Source organism: Pristis pectinata, chromosome 18, assembly GCF_009764475.1.
Source record: "Pristis pectinata isolate sPriPec2 chromosome 18, sPriPec2.1.pri, whole genome shotgun sequence".
Lineage (NCBI taxonomy): Eukaryota > Metazoa > Chordata > Chondrichthyes > Rhinopristiformes > Pristidae > Pristis > Pristis pectinata.
The window spans coordinates 493,168-504,339 of NC_067422.1; the positions used below are offsets into that span (position 1 = coordinate 493,168).

General features: G+C 54.4%; 1 protein-coding gene across 4 annotated transcripts in view; it reads left to right on the forward strand.

Annotated features, from left to right (window-relative positions):
- LOC127579956 (uncharacterized) overlaps positions 1-5,806 on the forward strand; it is a 97,522-nt gene extending 91,716 nt beyond the window's left edge. For 2 of the 4 annotated variants that reach the window (XM_052033040.1, XM_052033043.1), the window contains 4 exons: positions 164-220; positions 301-358; positions 2,637-2,741; positions 4,851-5,806. In XM_052033040.1, the coding sequence (XP_051889000.1) occupies positions 164-220; positions 301-358; positions 2,637-2,741; positions 4,851-4,960 (330 nt within the window). In that variant the 3' untranslated portion in view covers positions 4,961-5,806. Of the gene's footprint in view, positions 1-161; positions 221-300; positions 409-2,636; positions 2,742-4,850 lie in introns of all 4 variants that reach the window. The other 2 variants (XM_052033044.1, XM_052033041.1) reach the window with 2 other exon arrangements.
- Positions 5,807-11,172: the final 5,366 nt, after the last annotated feature.

The window sequence follows — 11,172 nt, forward strand, 5'->3', positions numbered from 1 at the left end:
GGGGAGTAGATTGGAGAATCTATTGGTGGGAGGATGGGTTGCTTCGTGACGTGGGGAGGGGTCTGGTGAGGGGCTTGGTGGGCAGTGGGTTGTTGAGGGGACGGTTTGGTTCGAGGTCAGCAGACAGCAGCAGCAATGGTTTCCCTGTCCTTGTTTCCCACAGGTCCCTCGGACACCGATGGCGGAGATTGGAGCGGGCACTGACCGTCGGGACTCTGAGGTAGGGGGTGGTGGGTGAGGGGCTGTTTGGGATTGGCCGCTGATGGTCCAATGCGGTAACTGTGTTGTCCATGTTTCTAGGGTAACGCTGTTGCCGAGGAGCAGGCGGGAGCTGCTGAACATGAGTCCAGTATCCATGGTAACCACTCTCCCTCTCCCTGTCACCCAGTTTTGGGAAGTCCTGGGCAGGTCAGCCATCCAATGTCCAGTGTCCAGGCTCCGCGTTCTGTGGTGCGTGCTCCTGCCTGTGTCCGTGTCCTTGTCCAGGTGTCCCTTTCCAGCATCCATGTCAATGGGTCAGAGTCTGGTGCCAGGGTGATCACCCACAGACAGTGATGGGGGTCTGGGAGTACCTGACCGGGGAGAGCACCCATGGGTCCTCACCCAGTCTGCCTGAGGGTGATCACTGCCAACGGCCTGGACATCCGTGTCCGGTGTCTGGATGTCTCTGGGTCCATGTCCAACATCACGCCTTGGAACCCGTGCCCAGGGTTTGTGTTCTCCTGCCTATCTACCCTTCATCTCCGGGGCTCGGTGTTCCCGAGCTGGCAGTCCAGGTGTGGGCATCCACGGAACAACGGTTGTGACCTGTGTCTGCTGTGGTCGACCAGGGCGCTGTATTCAATGGCCTGGTCAGGGGCCAGCGGTCACACTCTGCATCCAGGGTCCGTGTTTGGGCTTCTGTCCAGGGCTGTATGTCCGGGGGTCACGATTCACCATCCATGTCTGGGGCTGTGTCCAGAGACAGGACCCAAGTCATGGACCCTGGCTCACATCACCGGGCACAGATCACGGACCCAGGACACGGCCTCAGAACATGGACCCCTGACACAGATCACGGACCTGGGACACTGCCCCTGAACACGGACCCCTGACACAGATCATGGACCCAGAACACGGCCCCTGAACACAGACCCCTGACACAAATCATGGACCCTGAACACAGACTGACATAGATCACGGACACGGGACACAGCTCCTGAACACGGACCCCTGACACAGATCACGGACCCGGGACATGGACCTGACACAGATCATGGACCCAGAACATGGCTCCTGAACACTGACCCCTGACACACTCACTGACATAGCCCCTGAACATGGACCCAGGATATGGGTCTGGGACACAGACCCCTGAACATGTACCACAGACCTTGACTCCAGACCGGGGACATGGGTGATGGATGCGGACCGCAGACACGGATCCCAGACACGGGACACGGACCCCAGATGCAGACCCTGGAGGTTACTGCAGAGGCAGGAAGGTCGCTCAGACACAGACCCCGGGCAGACCCCCATCACAGTCCTGGACACGATAGTCGGACACGGACCCCCACCATATCCCACTGAGACCATGGGACACGGATCCCTGAATGCAGACCCATGCACAGACCCTGGTCAGTTGTGCTCAGTCATGGCTCTCTGACACAGATGCCCAGTGCACCCTCAGATATGGTTCCCTGCTCACAGCGGGTAGTGCTGCTGCCGCAGGGTCCTGGGTTCGATCCTGACTTCTGGAGCTGTCTGTGTGGAGTTTGCACGTTCTCCCTGTGACTGGGGGTTCCTCCAGGTGCTCCGGTTTCCCCCAACGTCCCAAAGGTGTGTGGAGTAATCGGCCACCCCTGTGGTACGGGGGGTGGTGGGGGGTGGGGGTGGGTGGGAGTGCAGTTGGTGAGTCACTGCCTGGTTCTCCATCCAGGGTGTATGTACAAGGGATGTGTGGGGTGTCCGTGTTCCCTGTCCACGGTCCATGTCGGGGGTCCAAGTCCATGATCTGTGTTCTGTGTCTGTGTTCCATGGGCAGTGTTGGGGGTCTGTGCCCGTGGTCCACGTCTGGAGTCTGAGTCCAGGCTCCGTGTCTGTCCATGTGGGGGGTCCGTGTCCGTATCTGGAGTGCGTGTCCATGATGCTGCCCTAACTGATGCACCCACTGAGTTGCATGGCTGTTGTTGGAACAGATATTGTGTGCAACGGTCACATGTTCTATCACCACACACGTGTCACACCGTGTGTTCTATCACCACAGGTGTCGCACCGTGTGTTCCGTCACCACACGTGTCACACCGCGTGTTCCGTCACCACACGTGTCGCACCGCGTGTTCCGTCACCACACGTGTCGCACCGCGTGTTCCGTCACCACACGTGTCGCACCGCGTGTTCCATCACCACACGTGTCGCACCGCGTGTTCCGTCACCACACGTGTCGCACCACGTGTTCTGTCACATGTCACAATGCGTGTTCCGTCACCACACGTGTCACACCACATGTTCCATCACCGCACACGTGTCGCACCGCGTGTTCCGTCACCGCACACATGTCACACCGCGTGTTCCGTCACCACACGTGTCGCACCGCGTGTTTCAGCGACACTCGGGCTGCCCGTGTCCCTGCCGGCTCACCGTCTGCCTCTCCGCAGGGTGGTGGGGCCCGAGCGTCGTCACTCCCGTGTGCGACAACAACAACGAGCCGCCGGGGCTGATGGGACTGGACAACGACCCCTGTCCAGAGGTCACTGCGCCCGGTGAGTGGTCATCTCCGTCCTCTGTGGTCAGCCCATCCCGACCGAGGTGTGGCCAGCTCAGCTCCCGAATCCCGTGGCCTCCCCCCCCCCATCAACTGGGAAGTTGATGGCGATGACTCATCCAGGCGAGTGGAGAGTGTTCTACCCTGATGTTCCTCCCAGCTGGTGGAAAGGGTTGGGTGTCGGGGGGGGTCACTCACCGCAGGTTCCCCAGCCTCTGATCTGCTCCTGTAGCCACGGTGTTCATGTGGCTGGTCCAGTTGAGTTTCTGGTGACCCCCAGGATGTTGTTGGTGGGGACTTGGTGATGGGGTTGCCATTGGAGGCGTTAGACTTCAATGGAGTGAATGTTATCTGCCACTTATCAGCCCACATCTGGATACTGTCCAGGTCTTGCTGTGTGCAGGCAGGGGCTGCTTCATCTACCGAGGAGCTGTGAATGGGACTGGACACGGTGCAGACATCAGTGAACATCCTCACTGCTGACCTTCTGATGGAAGGAAGGTCACTGATGGAGCAGCTGAAGGTGGTTGGGCCCAGGACACTGCCCTGAGGAACTCCCACACTGGTGTCCTGGGGCTGGGAGACTGACCTCCCACACCCACACCCACCCGTGTGAGCTCTGACCCCAACCACTGGAGTGTTTCCCCTCCGACACCCATTGACCAGATTTACCAGGGCTCCTTGATCCCACACTGGGTCAGATGCTGCCTTAATGTCAGGGGCAGTCACTCCCACCTCACCTCTGGGATTCAGCTCCTCGGTCCGTGTTTGGATCCAGGCTGTGATGGGGTCTGGAGCTGGCTGATTCTGGTGATGCCCAGACTGGGGGGTGGTGAGCAGGTTACTGGTCAGTAGACAGTGCTGTCAACCACACTTCCATCACTTCACTGATGATGGAGAGTGGACTCAATGGTATTGGTTTATTATTGTCACTTGTACCGAGGTACAGTGAAAAGCTTGTCTTACAAACCAATCGTACAGGTCAATTCATTACACAGTGCAGTTACACTGAGTTAGTACAGAGTGCATTGAGGTAGTGCAGGTAAAATCAATAACAGTACAGAGTAAAGTGTCACAGCTACAGAGAAAGTGCAGTGCAATAAGGTGCAAGGTCACAACAAGGTAGATCGTGAGGTCAGAGTCCATCTCATCGTATAAGGGAACTGTTCAATAGTCTTATCACAGTGGGGTAGAAACTGTCCTTAAGTCTGGTGGTACGTGCCCTCAGGCTCGTCTCTCCTACCTGATGGGAGAAAAGAGAGAATGACCCGGGTGGGTGGGGTCTTTGATTATGCTGGCTGCTTCGCCAAGGCAGCGAGAGGTAAAAACAGAGTCCAAGGAGGGGAGGCTGATTTCGGTGATGCGCTGGGCTGTGTCCACAACTCTCTGCAGTTTCTTGCGGTCCTGAGCAGAGCAGTTGCCATAGCAAGCCGTGATGCATCCAGATAGGATGCTCACTATGGTGCAAGGATAAAAGTTGGTGAGTGCTAAAGGGGACATACCGTATTTCTTTAGCCTCCTGAGGAAGTAGAGGCACTCATGAGCTTTCTTGGCTGTGGTGTCTATGTGATTTGACCAAGACAGGCTGTTGGTGATGTTCGCTCCCAGGAACATGAAGCTCTCAACCCTCTCGACCTCAGCACCATTGATGTAGACAGGTGCATGTACATCGTCCCCTTTCCTGAAGTCAATGACCAGCTCTTTTGTTGACATTGAGGGAAAGGTTGTTGTCATGACACCATTCCACTAAGCTCTCTGTCTCCTTCCTGTACTCCGACTCATCGCTGTTTGAGATACGGCCTCCCAACGGTGGTATCATCTGCAAACTTGTAGATGGAGTTAGAGCAAAATCTGGCCACACAGTCATGAGTGTATAGGGAGTAGAGTAGAGGGCTGAGGACACAGCCTTGTGCAGTGATTAGCCAATTCGATTTGTCCTTTGTTTTGTGAAACCTCATCCTTTTGCTGGTTCATGGACGGGGCACTGATACCAACCCAAGGGTGGGGCAAGGCCTCCCGAGGGATGTTGCTTTAGTCGAAGCAGAGGGTGAGGTGGGGAACGTGAATCTGCCCATTATTTTGCTAACTATCTCCTCTACAACCTCAGGGACACCCGTCAGTGAGGACCGGTCCAGCCAGTGGTCCTCTACCCCTTGCAACGCAGACCTGGATCAAGCTGGAGACCCCAGCCCTGTCTACGGACCTCTGGCCGTGTGAGGAAGGACTGGACTGCAGCCAGAGTGTGGCACCCCTAAAGTAGATCAACGCTTCACAGCTGGAACTCCCTCCCAGCTCAACACAACATTGAGACCCCACTCCCCACCTGTCAGTGCTCACTCCATCCTTAACTCTGCCTTCCTAGACGTTCTGGGCCCACACTCTCCCTCACTGCATCTCCCTGTCCCTCTCCTTGTCCCTCATTACTAACTCACTCCGACCCTCACTCCTTACCTTGCTCCGTCTCTCATTCCCCATCTTCCCTCACTCCCTGCCCCCTGCATTGTCCCTTGCTCCAAACTCCTTGCCCACACTCTCACTCCCTGTCCCTCCCTCCGTCCCTCCCTCTGAATCTCACTCCCTCCCTGCCCCTCCCTCCATCCCTCCCTCCCTGCCCCTCCCTCCGTCCCTCCCTCCCTGCCCCTCCCTCCGTCTCTCACTCCCTGTCCCTCCCTCCGTCCCTCCCTCTGAATCTCACTCCCTCCCTGCTCCTCCCTCCGTCCCTCCCTCCCTGCTCCTCCCTCCGTCCCTCCCTCCCTGCTCCTCCCTCCGTCTCTCCCTCCCTGCCCCTCCCTCCGTCCCTCCCTCCCTGCCCCTCCCTCCATCCCTCCCCCTGCCCCTCCCTCCGTCCCTCCCCCTGAATCTCACTCCCTCCCTCCCTCCCTCCCTCCCTCCGTCCCTCCCTCCCTCCCTCCCTCCGTCCCTGACGATGATCCCCAGTGTTGGGGTGCTTTAAGGCATGGTTTTTCATGTTTCCCAGTGACTGTGGCTGATGCTGAGTGATTGTCCTCCATGTTGCAGTCTGTGCATTGCCTTCCACTGTAGATCAATACATACAAACAAGTACCCTGGTGTCTGAGTGTTCTTTGTATCACTGCTACCATGGGGTTGCAATTTTATCTTGTAAACCCTGATCCCAGGGTAACCCCATGGTAAACAACACACATGTCAGTAACCCACAGCAACTATCCCTGGGAGCAACACACAAAATACTGGAGGAACGCAGCAGGTCAGGCAGCATCTGTGGAGGGAAATGAACAGTCGACGTTTTGGGCCAAGATTCATCAGGACTGGAAAGGAAGAGGGCAGAAGCCAGAATAAAAGGGTAGGGGGAGGAGCACAGGCTGGCGGGTGAGGTGAATCCATGTGAGGGGGGGGAGGTAGGTAAGTGGGGGGGGGGGAGTGGGAATGATGTGCGAAGCTGGGAGGTGGTGGGTGGAAGAGGCAAAGGGCTGAAGAATCTGATGGGAGAGGACAGTGGACCAGGGAATAAAGGGAGGGAGGTGGGGAACCAGAGGGAGGAGGGTGTGAGTGAGGGGCAGGTCGTGAGGGTGGGGGAGGGGAAAGGGGTGATGGGGCTGCTGGGATAAGGGACAACAAAGTGGTGGGAACAGAGGGGTGGGTTACCGGATGTTGATGTTGTCTGGTTGGACACCACCGAGACAGAGCATGAGGTGTGGCCCCACCAACAATGTCATTCGATTCGTTTCTCCCTCCCCACCGATCCCCCTCCTGGCACTTATCCCTGCGACCATTCCAGATGTTACACCTGTCCCTACACCTCCTCTCTCACCACCATTCAGGGCCCCAGACAGTCCTTCCAGGTGAGGCAGCGCTTCACCTGTGAATCCAAGGGTGAGGCCTCCTCTGCATCGGTGAGACCTGAAGCAGATTGGGTAAGCGCTTCGTTGAGCACCTTCATTCCGTCCACTGCAACAGCCAGGACCTCCCGGTGGCCACTCACTGCAATTCCACATCCCACTCCCACACTGACATGTCTGTCCATAACCACCTGTACTGCAGCGTTGAGGCCAGACGCAGGTTGGAGGAACACCTCATATTCGGCCTTGATGGTCTCCAACCTGACGGCCTCAACATCGATTTCTCCAACTTCTGGTAACCCCACCCCCCCCCTTTGTTGTCCCTTATCCCAGCAGCCCCATCACCCCTTTCCCCTCCCCCACCCTCACGACCTGCCCATCACTCACACCCTCCTCCCTCTGGTCCCCCACCTCCCTCCCTTTATTCCATGGTCCACTGTCCTCTCCAATCAGATTCCATCTTCTTCACCCTTTGCCTCTTCCACCCATCACCTCCCAGCTTCTCAGCTCAATCCCACTCCCCTCTCCCCCACCTACCTTCCCCCTCTCACCTTCCCCCTCTCACCTGCACTCACCTCACCTGCCAGCTCGTGCTCCTCCCCCTCCCCTTTTATTCTGGCTTCTGCCCCCTTCCATTCCAGTCCTGATGAAGGGTCTCGGCCAGAAACACTGACTATTTCCCTCCACAGACGCTGCCTGACCTGCTGGGTTCCTCCAGCACTGTGTGTGTTGCTCAAGATTCCAGCATCTATGGAATCTCCTGTGTCAGCAGCAAACCCCATGTCCCACTGACTGGCCCCTGTCCTCGGCCCCGTCCTACTGACCAGTCCCCGCCTTGTCCCACTGGGTTTAAACTAATCTGGCAGGGGGATGGAAACCAGGATGTTAGGATAAGGGAGGAAGTTTACAGAAACAAGTCCAAGACAGTGTGCAGTGAGAATGGCAAGAGGGACAGGCAGGTGAGGAGTCAGGAATAATTTGTTGAACAATAGAAGTACAACAAACCAGGATGTTAGGATACAGGATGTTAGGACAGAGGATGAGGTATATAGAAACAAGTCCGTGACAGTATGTAGTGAGGATGGTAAGAAGGACAGGCAGGTGAAAAGTCAGGATAACTTGCTGAACAATAGAAGTACAACAAAATCAATAGCAGATACTGGACTGAATGTACTATATTTAAATGCACGTAGCATTAGGAATAAAGTAGATGACCTAGGGGCACAACTACAGATTAATAAATACGACATTGTGGCAATCACCGAGTCATGGCTTTATGACGGATGTGATTGGGAACTGAATGTCCAGGGGTACACAGTGTATAGGAAGGATAGGCGGGTAGGCAGAGGGGGAGGTGTGGCCATGATGGTTAGTAGTGATATAAAATCAATAGAAAGGAAGGACATTGGGTCTGAAGAAGTGGAATCCTTATGGGTGGAGCTAAGAAATAGCAAGGGTAAAAGGACAATAGTAGCAGTTATATATAGGCCCCCAAATAGCAGTCAGGAAGTGGACGATGTTGCAGTTTGAGATAGAAAAAGTGTGCCAGAGTGACAATGTGAAGATAATTATGGGGGATTTTAACATGAAGATGGACTGGGAAATCCAACAAGGCAGTAGAACTCAGGAGAGTGAGTTTTTGGAATGTCTACGGGACGGTATTTTGGAGCAACTTGTTGATGAGCCCACCAGGGGATCGGCGGTTTTGGATTGGGTGCTGTGTAATGAACCAGAGGTGATTAGGGAACTAAAGGTAAAGGAACCATTGGGAGCTAGTGATCACAATATGATTGAGTTCAGTTTCAAATTTGAGAAGGAGAAGCTGATAACTGGTGTATCGATATTTCAGTGGAACAAAGGAAATTACAGTGGTATGAGAGAGGAGTTGGCCCAAATTGATTGGAAGAGTAAGCGAGCTGGAGGGACGGCGGAGCAGAAATGGATGGAATTTCTACAAGAAATAAGGAAAATGCAGGATAGAGATATTCCAAGAAAAAAGGTTTTGAATGGAAAAAAGGCACAAATGTGCATAACGAGAGAGGTGAAGGCTAAAATAAAAGCAAAAGGAGCGGCATACAAGGAAGCAAAAATTAGTGGGAAAACAGAAGACTGGGAAACTTTTAAAAACCTGCAGAAAGTAAACTAAGAAGGTCATTAGGAAAGATGAATTATGAAAGAAAGTTGGCAGATAACATTCAAAAGGATACTAAGAGTTTTTTAAATATATAAGGAGAAAAAGACAGACACGGGTTGATATAGGACCAATCGATAACGGTGCGGGAGAGATTATAATGGATGATAAAGAGATGGCAGAAGAACTAAATGAATATTTTGCATCAGTCTTCACTGTGGAGGACATCAGCAATATACCGGTTAGTCAGGGGTCTCACGGAATGGAACTGAGTTCAGTTAAGGTTACTAGAGAGAAGGTGCTAGGAAAACTAAATGGGCTAAAGACTGATAAGTCTCCCGGACCGGATGAGGTGCATCCCTGGGTTCTGAAGGAGGTGGCTTTAGAGATAACGGAGGCATTGGTGATAATTTTCCAGGAATCGATAGACTCCGGCATGGTTTTGGAGGACTGGAGGGTCGCAAATGTAGTTCCGCTGTATGAGAAAGGTGGGAGGCAGCATAAAGGAAATTACAGACCTATTAGTCTGACGTCAGTGGTGGGAAAGTTATTGGAATCGATCCTCAAGGATGGGGTTATGGAATACCTAGAGGTGCAAGGCAAGATAGGTCCTAACCAACATGGTTTTGTGAAGAGAAGATCCTGCCCGACCAACCTATTGGAGTTTTTTGAAGAAATCACAGGTAGGGTGGATAAGGGAGAGGAGGTAGATGTTGTGTATTTAGACTTTCAAAAGGCCTTTGACAAGGTGCCGCATAAGAGACTGATTAATAAGATGAGAGGTCATGGAGTTACAGGTAGGATAACAGAATGGGTGGAGCATTGGCTGGTTGGCAGGAAGCAAAGGGTGGGAATAAAAGGATCTCGTTCTGGTTGGCTACCGGTTACTAGTGGTGTTCCACAGGGGTCGGTGTTGGGGCCGCTTCTTTTTACCTTGTACGTTAATGATTTGGATGATGGAATAAATGGTTTTGTGGCTAAGTTTGCGGATGACACCAAGATAGGTGGAGGAGTAGAGAGTATTGAGGAGACAGGAAGGTTGCAGAGAGACCTGGATAGTTTAGGAGAATGGGCAAGGAAATGGCAGATGAGATTCAATGTTGAGAAATGTGCAGTTGTACACTTTGGAAACAGAAATTAACGGGCAGATTATTATCTAAAGGAGAGAAAATTCAAAGTACAGAAGTGCAAAGGGACTTGGGGGTACTCGTGCAGGATACGTTAAGGGTTAACCACCAGGTCAGATCAGTGGTAAGGAAAGCGAATGCTATGTTGGCATTCATTTCGAGAGGTATAGTGTATAAAAGTAAGGAAGTGTTGATGAGGCTCTGCGGGGCACTAGTGAGGCCTCATTTGGAATATTGTGCGCAGTTTTGGGCCCCATATCTTAGGAAGGATGTGCTGATGTTGGAGAGGGTTCAGAGGAAATTTACAAGGATGATTCCCGGAATGAAAGGGCTTGCGTATGATGAGCGTTTGTCGGCTCTTGGACTGTACTCACTGGAGTACAGAAGAATGAGAGGAGACCTCATAGAGACATTTAAAATGTTGAAAGGACTGGACAGAGTAGATGTGGCTAGGCTGCTTCCCTTGATGGGTGAGGCCAGGACCAGAGGGCACAATCTTAGAATTAGAGGGTACAGGTTTAAAACAGAGATGAGGAGAAATTTCTTTAGCCAGAGGGTGGTGAATTTGTGGTACAGCAGTGGAGGCCAGGTCATTGGAGGCGTTTAAGGAAGAGATAGATAGATATCTAAATAGTCGGGGTATGAAGGGATATGGGGATACGGCTGAAAATTGGGGTTAGAATAGTGTCCCCCCTCCCCCATTTTGCATTTCTTTTTCTTTTTTCCCCTTTCCTTGGAGCAGACTCGATGGGCCGAATGGCCTACTTCTGCTCCCTTGTCTTGTGATCTTGTGACCGGTCCCCTGTCCCCGGCCCCGTCCCACTGACCGGTCCCCTGTCCCCGGCCCCGTCCCACTGACCGGTCCCCTGTCCCCGGCCCCGTCCCACTGACCGGTCCCCTGTCCCCGCCCCCGTCCCACTGACCGGTCCCCTGTCCCCGGCCCCGTCCCACTGACCGGTCCCCTGTCCCCGCCCCGTCCCACTGACCGGTCCCCTGTCCCCGGCCCCGTCCCACTGACCGGTCCCCTGTCCCCGGCCCGGTCCCACTGACCGGTCCCCTGTCCCCGCCCCCGTCCCACTGACCGGTCCCCTGTCCCCGGCCCCGTCCCACTGACCGGTCCCCTGTCCCCGGCCCCGTCCCACTGACCGGTCCCCTGTCCCCGGCCCCGTCCCACTGACCGGTCCCCTGTCCCCGGCCCCGTCCCACTGACCGGTCCCCGGCCCTGTTCGACTGAGTGCACCGACTCCCCCCTCAGTCCTTGTCCCTACCCCCAAGTGGGGGACAGGCCGTTCGGCCCACCCAGTCCGTGCCGTCCATCACTCACCCCCCCCCGTCCCGTGTTCCCGGAGCCCG